At 67.6% G+C, this 16,828-nt stretch overlaps 4 protein-coding genes across 4 annotated transcripts in view; 3 read left to right on the forward strand and 1 right to left on the reverse strand.

Annotated features, from left to right (window-relative positions):
* Positions 1–1,872, forward strand: part of EMIHUDRAFT_222283 (hypothetical protein) — a gene marked incomplete at both ends in the record, with an annotated part of 2,619 nt that extends 747 nt beyond the window's left edge. Inside the window, 5 exons of the mRNA XM_005793263.1 lie at positions 164–319; positions 786–889; positions 1,066–1,198; positions 1,268–1,467; positions 1,639–1,872. Coding sequence (XP_005793320.1) covers positions 164–319; positions 786–889; positions 1,066–1,198; positions 1,268–1,467; positions 1,639–1,872 — 827 coding nt within the window. The remainder of the gene's footprint in view (positions 1–163; positions 320–785; positions 890–1,065; positions 1,199–1,267; positions 1,468–1,638) is intronic.
* A 405-nt stretch (positions 1,873–2,277) lies between these two features.
* On the reverse strand, positions 2,278–3,653 carry KAS1 (beta-ketoacyl-ACP synthase; the record flags this gene model as incomplete). Its single annotated transcript, XM_005793264.1, has 5 exons — positions 3,576–3,653; positions 3,463–3,499; positions 3,039–3,386; positions 2,482–2,967; positions 2,278–2,406 (listed from the first exon to the last, which is right to left on the reverse strand). Exons 3-5 carry the CDS (start codon positions 3,285–3,287, stop codon positions 2,278–2,280), a joined length of 864 nt encoding a protein of 287 aa, XP_005793321.1. The 5' UTR covers positions 3,288–3,386; positions 3,463–3,499; positions 3,576–3,653.
* A 2,116-nt stretch (positions 3,654–5,769) lies between these two features.
* EMIHUDRAFT_439512 (hypothetical protein) lies at positions 5,770–8,092 on the forward strand. Its single transcript, XM_005793265.1, has one exon. The coding sequence runs from the start codon at positions 5,956–5,958 to the stop codon at positions 7,750–7,752; it is 1,797 nt and encodes a 598-aa protein (XP_005793322.1). The 5' UTR covers positions 5,770–5,955; the 3' UTR covers positions 7,753–8,092.
* A 6,104-nt stretch (positions 8,093–14,196) lies between these two features.
* Positions 14,197–14,946, forward strand: EMIHUDRAFT_222289 (hypothetical protein; the record flags this gene model as incomplete). The annotated part of the gene is made up of 2 exons (XM_005793266.1): positions 14,197–14,285; positions 14,475–14,946. The coding sequence occupies 2 exons, from the start codon at positions 14,197–14,199 to the stop codon at positions 14,944–14,946; spliced, it is 561 nt and encodes a 186-aa protein (XP_005793323.1).
* Positions 14,947–16,828: the final 1,882 nt, after the last annotated feature.

Genomic DNA, 16,828 nt, shown 5'->3' on the forward strand with positions numbered 1-16,828 from the left:
CTCGCCTCCTCTCGCCACCTCTGGGCTCCCACCTCTCCCTCTCGCACCCTCCCTCCGGCGGCGACTTCTCGCACAAAAGAGCATAAGCGGGCCGCACGCACGGCACGGGGAGGAGCCAATCAGCGATGACAAGAGCCGGGCAGACGGCGCCGGGTCGCACTAGGCGCGGTGAAGGTGCTCGCGCGCGTCCCGGTCGAGGGGAGGGAGGATGCGCCCGTCGCCGTGCAGGACGGCAACTTGCTCGGCATCGCCTTTCACCCCGAGCTCACCGCCGACGACTGCTGGCACGCCTACTTTGTGTCGCTGGTCAGGAAGGCCAGTACCACAAAGGTGCGGGAAGCCTGAGATCTGTCCCACCTCTCTCTTTCTGTACGCTCAGCGCAGTGCTGGGTTCTCCCCCTCCCCGTGTGTCGCCGAGGCCGAGGCCGTGCGCGCAGCGCGCGCGTGCCGTGTCGACCCCCCCCCCCCCCTCTTGTGACGCACGACGAGGGGTGTGGGCGAGACTTCACGCAGCACTCACGCGCCACGGGTGCACGGCTGGGTTATTTGTCAACGCCTAGACGAGTTAGGACAGCTAAGGAGTACCCGGGCCCCGGGGGGCTCCCCCCCTGCCCCCTGCCCCTCCGTGCTGGGGCCCGCGCCGTGAACATCTTTCGAGCCAGGAAAAGGCCGCGGCGGGTCCCGCGTGAACCGATCTTTCGCACCTCGGCACCTCGCCGAGACGCCGTCGTCTCGTTTCACGTTTCATCCGGGGGGGCGCCGGCAGGCTGCGGCAGCACACACAGGTCATAGCCGCGTGAGCCGTGAGTTCGAAACGGATAAAACAGTCGTCAGTCCCAAGTGCGTCCATAAAAACCAACCTCGAGACCTCGAGAGCTTCGAGAAGCAGGTGTGAAAATCGGCGGGGGCGCCGGGGGCACTCGAGTTCGCGTGCTCCCTCTCGTGCGGTCCCAGCAGCGAATGCAAGCCTGGGATGACATCCAGCGGCACCGCTGGCGGGTCAGCTCCTCTCCAACCAAGCAGCCGAGACCAGAGAGCAGCGCCTCACATTTCCGCGTGGACAAGTGGTGCCTTTACCGCGGGACCTACGCCCGCCTCCTCTCGATCGACTGCACCTCCGTATCGACCAGCGAGCCTCGCAGGCCAGCCGTCGCCACCAACGTGTGGCACATGAGCGACATTATCGGCGTCCACGACGGTGCCAATAGCCGCTGCGCCGCCGCACACACACAGAGCTCATCCCCACCGCAGGACTCTCCCTCATCAGGCGGGTGCTCGTCTCGGTGGCTGCAGCTGCTGCTGCCGCGGCGCTGCTGCGGCGTCGGCCCCGAGGCGCGGCTCCACATACGAGCCGCCTCGCTGGAGCAGAAGGCTGCGCTTCTGGACGCCCTGCGCACAGCCGTCTCCTCGAGAGCGTCGCCCAACCGCTCGCCGCCGGCAGCCGCAGCCCCGTCGCCGCCCCCGACCGTGCTTGTCGTGCCCGACCCAGCGCCCAGGGAGGCGGAGGCAGCGGCGGTAGGGGAGACTTCGGCGGCGGCGGAGACTGCTGCGGCGGCGGCAGAGGCTGCTGCGGCGGCGCCGCTTGCACCGCTGGCAGCGCGGCGGAGCACGGCGGCGCTCGCTCCGGTGCGGCTAGAGGAGCGGTTTGGCCGACTCGCCGCCCGGTCGGCGAGCCTTCCGTCCAAGGACGGCGTCGAGGGGTGGGACGTGATCCCCGCGCGTGCGGGCGAGAAGACGGTGGCACACACCACCTCGGAGCTGCAGGAGTGGCTGCGGCGGGAGCGGAAGAATCGGCTCTTCAACGAGGCGAACGCGCGAGCCGCGCTCCGCGCCGGCCCAAGCGGCCATGGTGCCGGCCCGTGCATAGCCTAGTGGTGCGGGGAGGGAGAGAGGAGAGCGGAGTGTCGAGAGTGAAGTGAGCGAGAGAGTGCGCAGCCCGGAGCGGGGAAGCCCGGCCGGGGCGGTTGCGGTGGGGCTGGTTGTGTGTTTTTATTATGCATATGGCGCGGGCGGCTCAGAGCGCTTAAAGATCTGTTTTGCGCGCCCACACGTCACGCCGACAGGGCTCACGCACCGCACCACTGTGGATTCCAACCACACGAGAGAGCACAGGTGCACAGGTGCACACCCACCCGCGATGCCACACATGAGATCTGCGGTCGCGTCGGCCGAAAGCGTCTCTCTCCTCCCCTAATCCCTTGTTGTTTTGAGCCTTGAGCGGAGTCCTAAGGCCGCGCGCCCTCCTTGCTCGCTGGGGTGCTTCCGGAACTGGACCTCTCAAAAGGTGAGGATCATGCCCCCGAAAGAGAGCCCCGCACCCGTGCCCATTAGGAGCAGCTTGTCGCCGCGCTGGATGCGGCCCGAGGTGACGCCCGCGTGGAGCGTGAGCGGGATCGAGGCGGCAACCTATCGAGGGGAGTTGTGCCGTGAGCGGCGCCGGGTGATGAGGCAACCGCGCCAGCGGTGTGTCCCCGCTCGCACCACGTTGCCGAGGCGGTCGAGCGTGCGCAGCATGCGCTCCGCTGGCCAGCCCAGCGCGTCGGTGATCGCGTCGAGTGCGAGCCCGCTTGCCTGGTGCGGCACCACCCATGCGATGTCCCCGAGCCCGGACGAGAGACCTGGCCGGAGCCGCTCCATGAAGCCCGGCCCGTGCTGCAGCACCATCCGCATCGTGGCGGGCCCGTCCATCTGGAAGTGGTTGACCTCGCGGGTGGCTGCTGGGTTTGGCGCCGCGCGGTCGTCGACCCGGTGGAAGGGGAAGTTGGTGCCGCCGCCTCGCACCTCGGTGAGACTCGCGCCGTCCGCATACGTCTCCATGTGCGCGCGGTGCAGCGCCGACCCCTCGCGCCACGAGGCCTTGCGCACGACGCACGCCGCGGCCCCGTCGCCAAAGAGGGGGGCCACGTGCTCGTCTGTCGGGTCGACGTGCCGCGAGGAGATCTCGGACGAGCAGACGAGGATCAGCGCCTGTCAACACACCGCCGCTCTAGAGGGGCGCCCAGCGCCTCTGCCGCCCCACGGGCGCGGGCCGCGCGCGCGTCGTCCGGCGTGTCTGCGCGCGCGAGCAGCATGCACGCCGTCTCGAGGCCGACGAGGAACGAGAGGCAGGTGGCGTGGACAGAGAAGGCGCGGATCCCCGAGCCGCCCAGTCCGAGCTCACGCTGCAGCAGCGGGCCGCCGTCGGGGAGGCACTGCTCTGGAGTTCCCGAGGCGTGCACGATGCAAGTCAACGACTCGGGAGCCACTCCCGCCGCCTCGAGCGCCTGCCTCGCCGCCGCCGCAGCCATGGCGCTGGCTCGCTCATCGTCCGCTGCAAAGCGCCGCTCGGTCACGCCGCTGCGGGCCCGGTCGAGGGAGAGCGGCTCAAGGCCGCCCCGCCGCTCTATCTGCGTGGGGAGGGGCGAGGAGGGGGCGTGTTGATCGACCGGGTTCTGGTCCGTGGGTCACTGCTCTCCGCCGCACCTCGCGATTCGTCACGATGTTTGGCGGCAGATAGTGCCTACCGCGCAGGCAGGGCGGGAGTGAGCACGGCTCTCCTTGCTGGCGAGGGCGCCTCTCCTCTGACAGCCACGCGCCCGGTCCCGAGGATGCGCACGCGGCAGCGCAGGTCGGCGCACCGAGGCTTCTGCCGCAGGGAGGGCGGAAGCACGCACGCGGCCGCTCGCTTGGTGACGCCGTCGAGCAGCGCGACGTACTCTGCGCGGCACGCCGCAGCCTCCTTGCCGGCCTGCGCGCGCCACGCCGCAGCCTTGGCGCGAGCCTTGAGTCCACCGCCCGCGCCGCCGGCTGGCGCGTCACCGAGCGTCGCCTGCTTGTACAGCCCGTACAGGCTTTGCGGCTCGTTGTCCACCAGGTAGCCGAGCAGCCGCGGCGCTGCCTTGACTGCCGCCTGTGTGGAGTCGGCAGAGTGCGGGGTCACAGGGTTGCGCTGGGCGGGTGGTCGCGGATAGTGCGAGTTGCGAGGTTGAGTCGCCGTGCGCGCGTGTGCTTGGTGCGCTGGACGCGGCGTTTGTGGGCTGGAGGCGGCCTCAAAGCATTCGGTCTCGCTGAGCTTCGGACTTTGCCACGGCGGCGCGCGAAGCACCGCGCCGGCCTCTGCGGTCGGAGCGGCGGCAGAGGCAGTGCGGCGGTGGAGGAAGACGAGCGCGAGAAGCAGCGCGGAAATCGCGGCGAAAAGGGTTGGGTCGAGCCAGATGGGGAGCATCACACCCAAAGAGGGGAAGAGCCGCACCCGCCCCGGCCGACACGTGTCCCAACGGGGGGGGGATTGAATTTTATTGCTTCACCTCGATGTGGATCTTAGCGAACATACCCGTAGGTGGATTGCTGACGGGGTTTGCGATGACCACACAAAGAGAGGGGGCAGGCGACAAGTAAGTGTCACATACTTATTTTGTGTGGCTGTGAATGAACCAATCTGCAGGTCCAAAATACCCCGGCGCTCGCGCGCGCCACCGCCCCCGGCGCGGGGTGGGATGTTCGTGAGTTCTGTGTCCCTGTCCCTGTGCTCCACCTTCTTCTCCCGCGTCAGTCCCTGAGAATCCCACTACATAGCGCCACCTCGTGAGCTGTCCTGTGAGCTGTGTGCTGTGTGTCCAGCAGTCCGGACCCGGTGCTAAGGCCGGTGACAGTGTGCCTCGTGTCGGCTCCCGAGCCAATCGTGTGCAGCGTGTGTGCGTGTGGGCCCGTCCTCCATGCTAGGGAGGTGTGACTGACTGCTGTGAATGAAACAGCGTCCTAGTAGCGATCTATTTGCCTGCGTGAGTATGAATGAGCTCAATAGCTAGAGAGCTCTCACTAGAGGCCGTCATCGCATTCGCCTTCCTGGGACCCAGTGCTGACTTCTGACTGTCGTTGGACGTTGCAGTTAGAAATCTCTGTCTTGCTGTTTCTCGTCTCGACTGTCATCTGTGCTTGTGCGTCTTGCTTGGGTCCGGGGTTGTGTTTTTGTGTGAAATACACGTTAGTGAATGAGAACAGGAAGACCACGATGACTTTAAAGTCGGCCCGGCATGCATGCCAGCCACAGCGGGAGGGAGACAAACAAACAAACAAACAAGCTGGCCGGTTTTGAGTGAGACATTCGTGGGGATACCCATCACTGAGCCGACGATGCTACGGGTAGCCCCAGGGTGGCGCCCACCCCCATACCCTCAGGCACTTGCCTGCGCCCTGGCCGCGCACGCCGCGCATGCCCGCGCACGCCCGCGCACGCCCGCGCACGCCCGCGCACGCCCGCGCACGCCCGCGCACGCCCGCGCACGACCGCCGCACGCGCGCGCGCGCGGCACTACGCGGCACTACGCAGCATGCGCGCACGCCCGCGCACGTGCGCGCACGCCGCCCGCGCGCACGCCCGCGCGCACGCCGCACTACGCGGCACTCCGTGGCACTGTGTGGCGCTTCGCCGATCTGAGCAGGGAACCTGGGCGTTTTGAAATTCCGTGCAAGGGGGTGCCGAGGTATGCCGCAGGCCGGGATGGAGTGAGATCTTGCGGGGCAGGGCGTGGGCTAGCGCGCAAGGGCGCAGGCAAGTGCCCGAGCGAGGGTATGGCTATGGGGGTGGGCGCCACCCTGGCGCCTGGGGCTAACCCGTAGCATTGTCGGCTCAGTGATGGGTATCCTGGAGAGCACAGCTGCATGCGTCAGGAAGGTCCCAGGGTTGAGGTCGGCACCTTTTCTGCTTAATTTTCTCAAAAGTTATTGCGCACGACGAAATCAAGGTGCATCGGACAATTGATCCCGTCAACCAAGTAACCGACCGTGTCACCATCCTTGCCTCCCGACGATGTAAGCCTCGCGCCCGCCTCTCCGCGCGCCACGCCACGCCACGCAACATCTACGCGCCCGCACGCCACGCGCCACGACGGCCGCCAGCAGTCACACAAATCGCCGCGCCCACTCCAACGTCCACGATGTCCTCACTCTCACATCCCGCCGCCCGCAGCCTCCACGATGTCCGACGACTACGCTCAGAAGCCCACCCAGGAGTACGGCACCACGCGCGACTCCTCCACCGGCAACTCGATCCAGAACCTCCTCGTGACTCTCTCCGTCGCCGGCCTCTGGCTCCTTGTCACCGCCGCCGCGCCGCAGGGCGGCTACGGTGCGCCTGACTACGAGTATCCGTCCACCTACTGGGACAAGTACCGCAAGTACGCCGTCTCCGTCGGCGCCGTCGGCCTCGGCCTCGGCCTCATCGCACTCCTCATGACCCGCTTCAAGCCCGACATGTCCGACAAGAAGATGCTCTCCATCAAGTCGACCGACGTCTCCGTCCTCGGTGCCTTCTCAATCTTCTTCGTCCTCTGGTGGGGCGTCGGCGCGGGCGTCTGCACCTTCAAGTCGCCCTTCGCGCCCGACGGCACGTCCGCGGTTCCCGCCGGCAACGGCTACTTCTCGGTGTGGACCGGCTTCCTCGCGTCGCTCCTCCTCCTCTCCAAGACCATGAGCATCGGCGACGCCAAGTCGCTCAAGGGGCGGGCCGCCGGCCTCTTCTTCGCCGCGGTCATGCTGCTCATCGCCACCATCAAGTACGTCGACCCCAACGACGGCGTCGAGTTCCCCAGTGCCGGGCCGCAAACCCAAACCACCGACGACATCGCCATCTTCGGCATGGCTTCCGCCGCGGCCACCATCCTCATCACCATCATGATCATCTTCGCCGACATGAAGGAGTCGGCCATCCAGACACTCATCCCGATCCTCGTGCTGCTCTGGGCGGCCACCGCCGGCGTCCTCACCTTCCGCAGCGGCTCGCCCTTCACCGGGATGAACAACGGATATTTCTCGTCCTGGTTTGGCTTCTTCATGGCCGCGCAGATGACTGGCAGCGCCTCTGGCCCGCTCAACTCCAACATCTTCCAGATCCTCGCGCTCGGCGTGGTGGTGGTGCTCTCGGCCTACTTCTACCAGGGCGCGGTCACGACTCCCGTGGCTGCGGGTGTCGTTGACATGGTCTACCAGGACAACATCGTGCCCGACCGCCAGGCGTACATGATTGCCGTCGGCGCCGTCGCCGGCTTCCTTGCCCTCTTCCACTACTGGTGCTCCGTCTTCAAGCCGGCGCTCCTCGAGACGGTCCTCTTCAACGTCAGCGACTCGCCTGTCTCGATGCGCCGCGCAATGGCCATCTTCCTCGTCCCGTGGGTCGCCGCCGGCGCCATCGTCGGAACCTTTGGCGTCACCGGCGGCGGAATCTTCGTTGCTCCCGCCACCACCGCTAACGGGTACTTTTCCATCTGGCTGCTCCTGGTCGCATGCCTCGCACACCTTGGCAGCGAGGCGGAGGCTGCCGTCGAGAACGTCCGCGCCGTCGCCAACGCCGACGCCCTCTCCTCGTCGATGTTTGCGTTCCTCTTCGCGTCGGTGATCGTCCTTGGCTCGCTCCTGCAGGACCAGGATAATGTCATTCAGGAGGGGCGCAGCGACGACGTCCGCGGCATGTTCGGCGAGTACGTGTACTCGCTCGTGCTGGTGTGCATCTCGGCCTTCGTCGGACTCTACCACCTCGTGCTCAAGGAGCCGCTCCCCCTCGTCAACAAGATCGCCACCCCGCTCCTTGCCCTCGGCTGGCTCGGCGCGGCTGGCGTCCTGACCTTCCGCGACTCGGCTGGCTTCTCAGTCGCCGGCAACGGCTTCTTCGCCGTCTACGTCGGCCTCTTCCTCTCCTTCGCCCTCGTGGGCAAGGTGCACCTCAGCCCGGCGCGCGACGACCCGCCCGCCGCCGACGCGGTGATCTCGGCGGCGTAAGAGCGCCGCCTTGAAGACAGGGAGGCTGCGCGTGCCGCCAACTGCGAGCCTACAAGAGGCAAGGGAGGCCGCGCGGTCCGACCACCACCACCACCCCAATCCCACCGCATGCTCTACTTGTATTCGGAGCCCGAGTATCTCGATACGTCTCGTCCCGTGGCGCGTGTGTGCGCGCGCGCTCCACCTCCGTCCTCATACCTCACAGACCCCGCTCACCCGATCCCCCACAGAGACCCGCCCCGCGCACGCAGATGCCAGATCTGTGTAGTCACCGTCCCGCATGCTGTTAGGTGTGTTCTTACCTCAGATGTTTCCATACATGAAAATACATACAGAGCCGCGCACCTCGCCGCGACCTCCACCCCGCCCCCTGCTTTGAGAAAGCTTCTCACTCCAGCCCGCGGCGGATCCGGGAGAGGAGCCGCCTCGCCAAGCCCGCCACTGGAGAGGCGCGTGCGACCATCCCACGCACCGCCTTCAGCACGCGGTCGCGCTTGCGGACCCTCGTGGAGGCGCCCGCGAACTCCGCCTCGGGCGATGTCGTGGCGCCGCTTGCTCCGGCGGGTGGCGGCGGCGACGGGCTCTGAAGCAAGGGGCTCGGAGCCTGCTGTGCACGGCGCATGCGCTCGCTCTTCTCGTTGATTCGCCGCTTCCACTCCTCCGCGTCGAACGGAGGCCTCTCTCGAACCTCTTCAGCCGCCTGCTGCTCCGGCGCCTCGGCCGCCACCGCCGCCACCGCCTCCGCCTCCGCCTCCGCCTCCGCCTCCGCCTCCGCCTCCTCCGCCGCCTCCGCCGCCTCTACCGCCCGCGCGGCATACGCCTCCCGCCTCGCCAACCGCTCCGCCACCGCTCTCTCCCCCTCTTGACGCAGCGACGCCAACTTGCCTGCTGCCTCCGCCGCCGCCTCCCATGCCGTGTATGCCTCGCGCCGCTCTTGGCGCTCCGCCACCGCCCTCTCCCCCTCCTCACGCAGCGACGTCACCCTGGCCTCCGCGGCCTCCGCTGCCACCGCCGCCGCCGCCGCCACCCAAACTGCGTACGCCTCGCGCCTCTCTTGGCGCTCCTGCACAGCGCGCAAGCCTCCCTCCTTCACGGCGTCCAGCTTAGCGGCCACGGCCTCCGCCTCCGCCTTCGCCTCCGAGCCTCCCGTCGTCAGCGGCTCTGCCTCCTCGGCAACCTTTTCCATCTCCTCCGCCCCCCGCTTCGACGGCAGCGGTGCGGCGCCAGCCTCCTCTGCGACGTGCTCTGCCGCCGCTGCTGGCGCCACGGAGGGAGCCCGGGGCGGCGGCGGCTGGAGGGGCGGCGGTGGCTGGAGGGGCGGCGGCGCCGGGAGGGACGGCGCGTAGGACACCTACAGGGAGGCACCGAGAATGCTCCGCGAAGGCGCAGGAAGGCTCCGAGAAGGTGCGGCGCAAGGGCTCCTCGCTTCCGACGCCGGCCGCCTGCGGGAAGGAGCAGAGAGGGGTGAGCAGGCGCCGAGAAGGGGCCGAAGCATCCGGTGCGTGCCGCCTGTGCGGTGAGCGCTGCCACCGGCAGAAGCACCAGCGCGAGCGGCGGCGTCACGTCGGGCAGGGCGGCGTACCACGCGGCGAGGCCGAGGCTGAGCCCTCCCCCGAGCAAGAGCGGCGCCTACTCGGAGCAGTGTCAGGGAGGCTCTGGAAAGGCTGAGACCCCCGCCACCCGTCCAAACGGAAGAGCTGGCGCCTTGGAGCCCACCCCGCCCACCCGCCGCCTGCCGCCCCCAAAGTCGACAGCACGCGGCGCAGCGTCTTGCTCCGGCACCGCCCTCGCCGCCGCCGCCTCTCTCGCCGCCGCCTCCTCCCTCGCCGCCTCCGCCTCCTTGGCCGCTCGCGCCGCCTGCGCCGCCTTCTGCTTGAAGAAGCTGCGCTCCGCCTCGCTCACCGCGTTCTCCACCGCACGATCCAGCTTCTCCCGCTCACGCATCCGCTCCTCCGCCGCCGCAGCGATGGAGGCGGCGGCCGCCGCCTCGGCCGCTGCCGCCGCCGCCAGCGCCTCCTCCTTCGCCTTGACCGCAGCGGACGCCTGCGGAAAGGTAGAGAAAAAGATCAGAGGAAGGGTCCAGCGCCCTCTCTATTGCGAGCGGCGGCGGCCTCGTCCGCTGCTTGCGAAAGCGCCGCCTCTCTGCGCGCGAGTTCGTCCTGCGACGCCTCGAGCGCGTCGCCCAGCGCGCCCACCTGCCTCGCAGCCTCGGCCTGGCACTCGCAGAGCTCCTCGCGGCTGCTCGCCAAGAGGCTCTCCGACTGCGCCAGCGCCGCCTCCGCCGCCGCGCGAAGGTCCGACTCATCGCGCAGCGCTGCCTCGCTGCGGCGCGACTCCTCGGCGCTGGCGGCCTGCTGCGACTCGACTCGCGACTGAAGCCCCTCGAGCGACGTGAGCAGCGTTCCCGCCAGCTCACGGCAGGAGCTTGCCGGCTCCGCAGCGTCGCCGAGCAGGGCGCGCTCGAGGCGTCGGGCGGACGCGGTCTCCAGCTCGTTGAAGCGTGCCAGCGCGTCGAAGCCAGCCGCCGGCCCGAGCCCTGCGTCGAGCTCGCGGACCTTGTACACCGCCGTCTCGAGGTTGGTGGCGAGCTGCGTCCAATCGCCCTCCCGGACAGCGTCGGGGTCTTCGGAAACGGCAGCGACGGCTTCATGGGGCAGGGCGCTATGAGGCGGCGCGGCGCGCGGCACGGCGCGGCACGGCGCGAGCCGGTTGCCGCTCCAGCCCGCGGCGAGCACGAGGCAGAGGGAACACATGTGTGCCTGTAAGCCGTATCGTGGCTCTCGCAGTGCGCTCTCGCAGCTCTCGAGGGAAATGGCCGGAGAGGGGAAATGGCCGCGAAAAATCCGAGGTGTAAAAACGGTTGCAAAATCCTGCTCGTGGAGGGTGGGCGACGGCTAGCGCACCACACCCCTCTCCTTAAAATCCCTGTGTGGTGGCGGCGTGCCGTCCTCCCATCCACCCTCCCCTGGGTTGTCCGTTTTCTTTCTTTTTCTTTCTGGTGGGGACCCTGTCCTCCTCCCATCCCTCGTTTGCTTCTGGATTTTCTTTCTTTCTCCCGGCGTTGTGCTTTTACGTGAAGGTGGCCCGCAGGCTACTAGTCCTGTGCCCATCTGCCCAATGGTGTGGGGGGTGGGGAGTTTCATTAGAGCCGTACACTCCGCCGGGGCCTGCGGCTACTCGAGTATTTAAAATGAATTCCGGGCTACAGCGACAACGCGATATATGTCAGACCGCCGCTCCGAATATGCGCTGGTTCTGCACGGCCTCGTCGGCACGCTCGAGCAGGCGCCGTCCGCGGCCCTGTGGCTCAACCTCCGTGGCAGCGGCCGGCTGCTGCACTTCACAGCGGCTTCGCACCTCGAGTACATCGTGCGGGCCAATGCACGGGCAGGCGTTGACGTCTTCGCGCACTCTTGGAACCCAGAGCTCTCGGGTGTGGTTGCGACCCTCTACGGCACGCACCTGCTTGGCAGCAGGCACGATCCGCCCGTTTTTGCCGACAAAGCCCGCTCGCAGGCGCTCTCGCTCGGGCGAGCTGCGGAGCTGGTGCTCGCCAGAGAGCGTGCACGGGGGTATCCTTATGCGCTCACCTTTGCGCTGCGCTGGGACGCCTTTGTGGGCGCTCCCGTCGCGCTCGCGAGGCTGCGTCGCGGGCACATCACCATCTCGGAGAGCTGCTGCGTGCGCGACGCTGTGTCGCCGTCCGAGAAAGCCCTCGTGCTCGGCCGGTGCGGCGCGGGGGCGTGCAACGCAACAACTGGCGCTTGCACCAACTATCGCAAGGGACGGCAGTATACAGGGCGACTGCTTGGCCACTGCACGCCGGAGATCCATCAACACCAGTGGCAGGCAAAGCCGCTGCTGCCCTCAAACCCTTACATGTTCGCCAACGACTGGTGGATAGCGGCACCACCCGCGGTGATTGCTAGCTTTGGCCGCATCTCGGAGGACTGGCGGTGGGTGTTGCGCCGGCTGCGGCAGCTAAGTCTTCCAGCGTGGTCCCACTTCGTCTGGCCTCTGCACGTGCATGACACTCTGAACCTCACGCGGAACGTCCGGTTTGAGGCAGGCGTGCGAATCGGGCTCACGCGGAAGGTGTTTGAGCGCATTCGAACCGGCTGTCAGCGCGACCCGCTCGGCGGGCCGTGCCACAAGTCGAAGCCACTCGGACATTACTACGCAGACCCGGTGGGCTTTTGCGATGTGCTTCAGCCATACAACTCAACCGGCGAGGCGGAGAGGGTGCTGCGCGCCGATCGTGTCACCGGCGAATCCTTCTCCGCATCAGCGCTGCTCAGCAAGCCGCTCGCACCGGACGCCTCCGGTGTCTACCTCGGCTACTTTGAGCCTCGCTTCGAGGCTATGGCGTCGCAGTGCCCGTTTGCGCGGCTGCCCGAGCCCATCGTGTGCTGCGGCAAGTGGGCGCACCTGTGCGGCATCAGGCGGTGCCCGTTCGAGCCGGACTACACGCGGCAGAACCAGAAGTTCTCCAGGCGCGCCTTCCACGCCAGGAAGGGCAACGCGTCAGAGTTGGTGCGGCTCGTGAGGTGCGGAAGAGATGATGGAGCTCGGCCAAGGGAGCTGAAGAGCTGCTGAGCGCTCGACGGGTCTTTCCCGACTTCAATTTCTTTTGCTTCGCACGGGTAGTCGGTCCCTTTCGGAGTCTCTTGGAGCCCATAAGTGAATTCTCTTTTGCTGATAAAATTATTCACGGTGCGGCTGGGCCTTGGCGTGGTCATGCCAATTGTTGCCGTTGTCCTCCCAGTCGCCAGTGGGGGAGAGGAGCTCATGTTGAGGGCTAAAGAGGGGTACTGCACTTGGAGCACTTGGAGTGCAGTTATCAGCCTCACATCCAGGGCCGGGGAGCTAAGAAGCGCACCCAGCGGGCCGGATGATCGGGATCGGGTTACGGGCTAGAGAGCCCTAGCCCCGGGGTTGCCCTACCATTTCTTTTGCCCTGCGGCTCCTCTCGCCACCTGGGTTCGGGCTGGGGCTTGGCGTCTCTGCTCCTCTCGCAAGGCCCTGCCGTGACGCCGGGGGGCCGGCACAACATACCGTTATGATCTTCGCCTCAACGTTCGCGGGCGGAAACCTGCCACCCAAAGCGATGGCAGACCGTTCGGTTCGCTTGAAGCCCTTTTGCGTCGACCCTCTCGAGCGCCGCGAGTTTGAGGCGCAGGTGGCGGCAGAGATGAGTCTCGGCAAAAAACGGGCGGCCCTGCTGGTGCGACGCAGGGATGACATTTCGATGTACGGTAAGCTGTACGCCAACTACCCGCCCGGTACGCCAGACTACATGCTCCTGTCGGTGAGTGACGTTTATGACGGTGAAGTCCTCGCGTCGGACGAGCAGCCCTGGGACGCGACCATGGTGCAGCGCCCGGCTGGCAGGCCGGAGATGCAGCCAGGCGTGCATATGCATGTTTTTGCGGCTCGTGGTGCTCAACCCTCGCCGTGGTCCCTGACCCCCGACCCCGACCTCTACCCGTCCCCAGGAGAGCCCGCCTTTCTTGCGATGAACCGGTTCGTGGTGAAGCCCGACGAGGCGTCGCGCCGCCTCTTCGAGCAGCGGTGGGCGACACGCGAGTCGAAGCTGGCCGGACAGCCGGGCTTCGTCGGCTTCTCGCTCCTGCGCCGCGCCTCGCCGCCCGCCGCCGGCCAGGCGGGCACCCCTCGGACACCCCTCGGACACCCCTCGGACACCCCTCAGACACCCGACGACCGGGGACCCGCACCTCTGATGTACACCTCTGCTCCACTCCTCTGCACCACACAGCGGTCGAGACAGACACGTGCTCCGCCGGACTCAGCGGCACTCGCCTCGTCCGCAGTCTGTACTCGGCACACTCGAGACTCATTCTCTAGGCGGGCGGCTTCACTTATGCGACCGCCACCCTATGGGCGCGCGAGGCGGCGTGGGCGGCGTGGCGGGAGGGCGGCGGCAAGAATGCGCACGCCGCTTCGCGCGAGAGCGGCCGCACTCCGGTCTGGGAGAGTGTGGCGGACCCGCCCCTCCTCTAAGCAGCCGGGAATCATGCATGTCGCTGATTCATCAACAGGTGTGCGGAGCGGAGAGGGCGGCAGAAGGGAGGAACGCGAAGACCGCAACAGCGGTCGGTGCAACTAGGTGTCCGAGTGGATGGCGGCAGCCGCGTCGCCGATCTTTTGGGATGTGCCCGTCCTCCTCCTCCGCGGCTCGGGTCTCGCCCACGTCTGCACGCCACGGAGCGAGACCGCGGCGGAGGCGGAGGCGGAGGCGGCGGCCAGGGTGGCGTCGCTGCGTGAGGAGGGGGAGAGGGCGGTGGCAGAGCGGTTGGCGAGGCGGGAGGCGTTCGCCGAACGGGCGACGGAGGTCAGTGACTTGGCTTGGGAGGCTGCGCGCGCGGGCGTTGGCTCGATCCCAATCAGTTGATTAATCAATCAAGAACGCTCATCAATCAGGCGATGCGCGCGCGGCTGGCTCGGTACAAGGAGGACTGGGGCAACGCCGACGCGCCGCTGGGGCCAGACGTGGACGGCGACCTCGGCCGTTGGTGCAAGGTGCAGCGGCAGCTGCGCGACGCCGGCAGGCTTGCCGCCTCTAGACACTTCAGACACTTCCTGGACACTTCCTAGAGCAGGCTTGCCGCCTCTAGATGCTGAGCACAGGCCGGTGTGTTCACGCGGTGCTCTGAGTACACTGCACGGTGCCCCGCGCTGACTCCGGTGCGCTGATGCCTCAGGCTCGCCGCGGCGCGCGTCGACGCACTCGACCTGCTCTGCTTCTCGTGGGTGGCGCCCTCGGACGTGGATGACCCGACGAGGGCGGACTGGGCCGGCATGCTTGCGCGGCTTGCGGCGTATCGCGACGAGCACGGCGATTGCGACGTGAAGAAAAAGTACCAGCGCGACCCGGCCCTTGGCGGCTGGGTGGCGGCGGTGCGGCGCTGCCGCTCCGAGCTGGGCGCGGCCCGCGTCGCCGAGCTCGATCAGATCGGGTTCGTGTGGCAGAGCTCGCGCAGCTGCGGGTCGGCCTGGATGAGCAGCTTCCGCGAGCTGCGAGCGTTCCACGCGGTGCACGGCCACAGCGACGTGGGCGCGGTGCTCGGCGACGGCCACGAGCTCGCGCGGTGGAGCGAGGCGATGCGCGCGGCGCAGGCGAAGGAGGCGCTCTCGCCCAAGCGGATGGCGCACTTGCGAGAGGTGGGGTGGTGACTTTTGAGGTACCAGCTCGACGGCGAGGTTCATATTAAAAGTTGTGTGAGTAGAGGGTGTGGATGCTGTATTGACGGCAATATCAGGGGACGCGACCCACTTCGCGACACCGACAGACGGTCCCGCGCCGGGGGCGCGCGCCTCGCCGCTAAGACGGGGGAACACGGCAGCCACGGGCCGCGAGCACGACTATGGGTCGTGTCCCCCCCGCGGCGCGAGTGAATCCGTATCTCCGACCAGCGCTCTGTGCGCGTGTGCGGTCTGCGCTCGTCGGTGTGCTCGGTGGCGGCTTCCCCCGACTGCGCCGCGCTCGGCGAACCTCGGCCCTGAGGTCAAATCCTTCTCTCTGTTGATGACACAACACGTGTCTAACCCCTGGTCAACTCACCCTGCACCGCCCGTACTTTCTCGGACCGTCGCGCACGTACGGGCGGTGACACACTGTCTCTCCGCGCTCGAGTGTCTCCGGACACTCGTGCTGCGCGACCCTCGGCTCTCGCCGCCCCTCGAGCGCCGTGAGTGAGCATTTTCCAACTAGACGCCGTTTGCTCGCCGTGCGCCCCTCCACAGACACAGGTCCGGTAGTTACAGTCTCAGGTCCTCGAGGTGGTGGGGTCGGGCGTGGTCGCGAGGCTGAGCCTTTCCATATATGGCGACCGCGAAAGTGCCCTGCGGATTTGTGGCAAGCGCCGTGTGCTCCGGGCCACAAGAGCCTTGCTTTTATGACCCGTCTTGCGGAAGCGGAAGCGGCGGTGCCGGCTGCGCTGCGGGCGGCTTCGAGCTGTGCAGGTTCTGCGGCTTCGGGAATTTCCCGGAGTGTCCTCACCCAGCACCGCCGCCCCCTGCACCGCCGTCTTTGCCCCCGCCGTCACCCCCGGTGCCACCCGGGTCGCCTGCCCCTGCGCCTCCACCGAGTCCTCCTCCTCCGCCCCCGCCGTCTCCGCAGCCGCTGCCTCCGGCCCGCGCCCAGATCTCCAGCTGGCCACCCGCCCCTCCGCTGCCCGCTGGGCAAGCGCAGCCCCTTGAGAGCGTGGTCGACGGGTGGGATGGGCCACCTGCGAGTGCCGTCAGCGATGCCGAGGCGGGGGGCAAGGACGACCGGTACAAGACGAAGCTCGACCAGCTCGGACGGCGCGCCGCGACACTTCCGAGACAAGAGATACTTCCTCCCCTCACCGAGGGACACCACCTCCGCCGCATCCACTACACACACACCCTCCGCCTGCCGACGCCTCCTCGCGCGTGGCCAGGGAAGATGACCTCAGCGGCGACAGCCTCACGGCTTTCGAGAGGGACGAGGAGGCGGAGAGGGAGGAGGAGGAGGAGGGGGGGGGGGAGGAGGAGGAGGAGGACTCGGGCGCCTCGTGGCTCACGCCCCTCGCAAAGATCTTCTTCCGCGGCAATGGAAGCTCTTGGCGACGATTTGGCGACTCCGCCGAAGTGGTGCGCTGCCCGACATCGTTCAGACTCGCCGGCGAGAGCGCTGAGGTCAAGCCGAGACTGTGGGCGAGATTAGGCGCTCCTCGACGGCGTGCTCGCCGTGGCGGGGGCTGGCGCGTGTCTCCTGACCTTGCTCTGTGCGAGATGCTGGTGGGCGGCCGCGCGACGGTCCGTGACTCCCACCCGTAGCAGCGGCAGCAGCAGAGTAGATGGCAGCCCCACGTAGAATCGATTCATTATTGATAAGTAATGACGCGGCGCCTTGGCATGTCATGTACCTCGACCTGCCCTCGCTGACAGCTCAGCACGAGCGTCGTGGAGACGTTTACCTCACCCTGCCTCGCCTTGCCTCCCCCCCCCCCCCTCTCTGCACCGCGGCGGGCTGGCACCTCAGACACGGCGACAGAGTAATCAGTCTCATGAATTATGATCATTAGACGAC

Source organism: Emiliania huxleyi (genome assembly GCF_000372725.1).
Source record: "Emiliania huxleyi CCMP1516 unplaced genomic scaffold EMIHUscaffold_102, whole genome shotgun sequence".
Taxonomy (NCBI): domain Eukaryota; phylum Haptophyta; order Isochrysidales; family Noelaerhabdaceae; genus Emiliania; species Emiliania huxleyi.

Bases quoted from the DNA above. Each gene is read 5' to 3' on its own strand.
- EMIHUDRAFT_439512 (XM_005793265.1), top strand. From the start codon at position 5,956: ATGTCCGACGACTACGCTCAGAAGCCCACCCAGGAGTACGGCACCACG.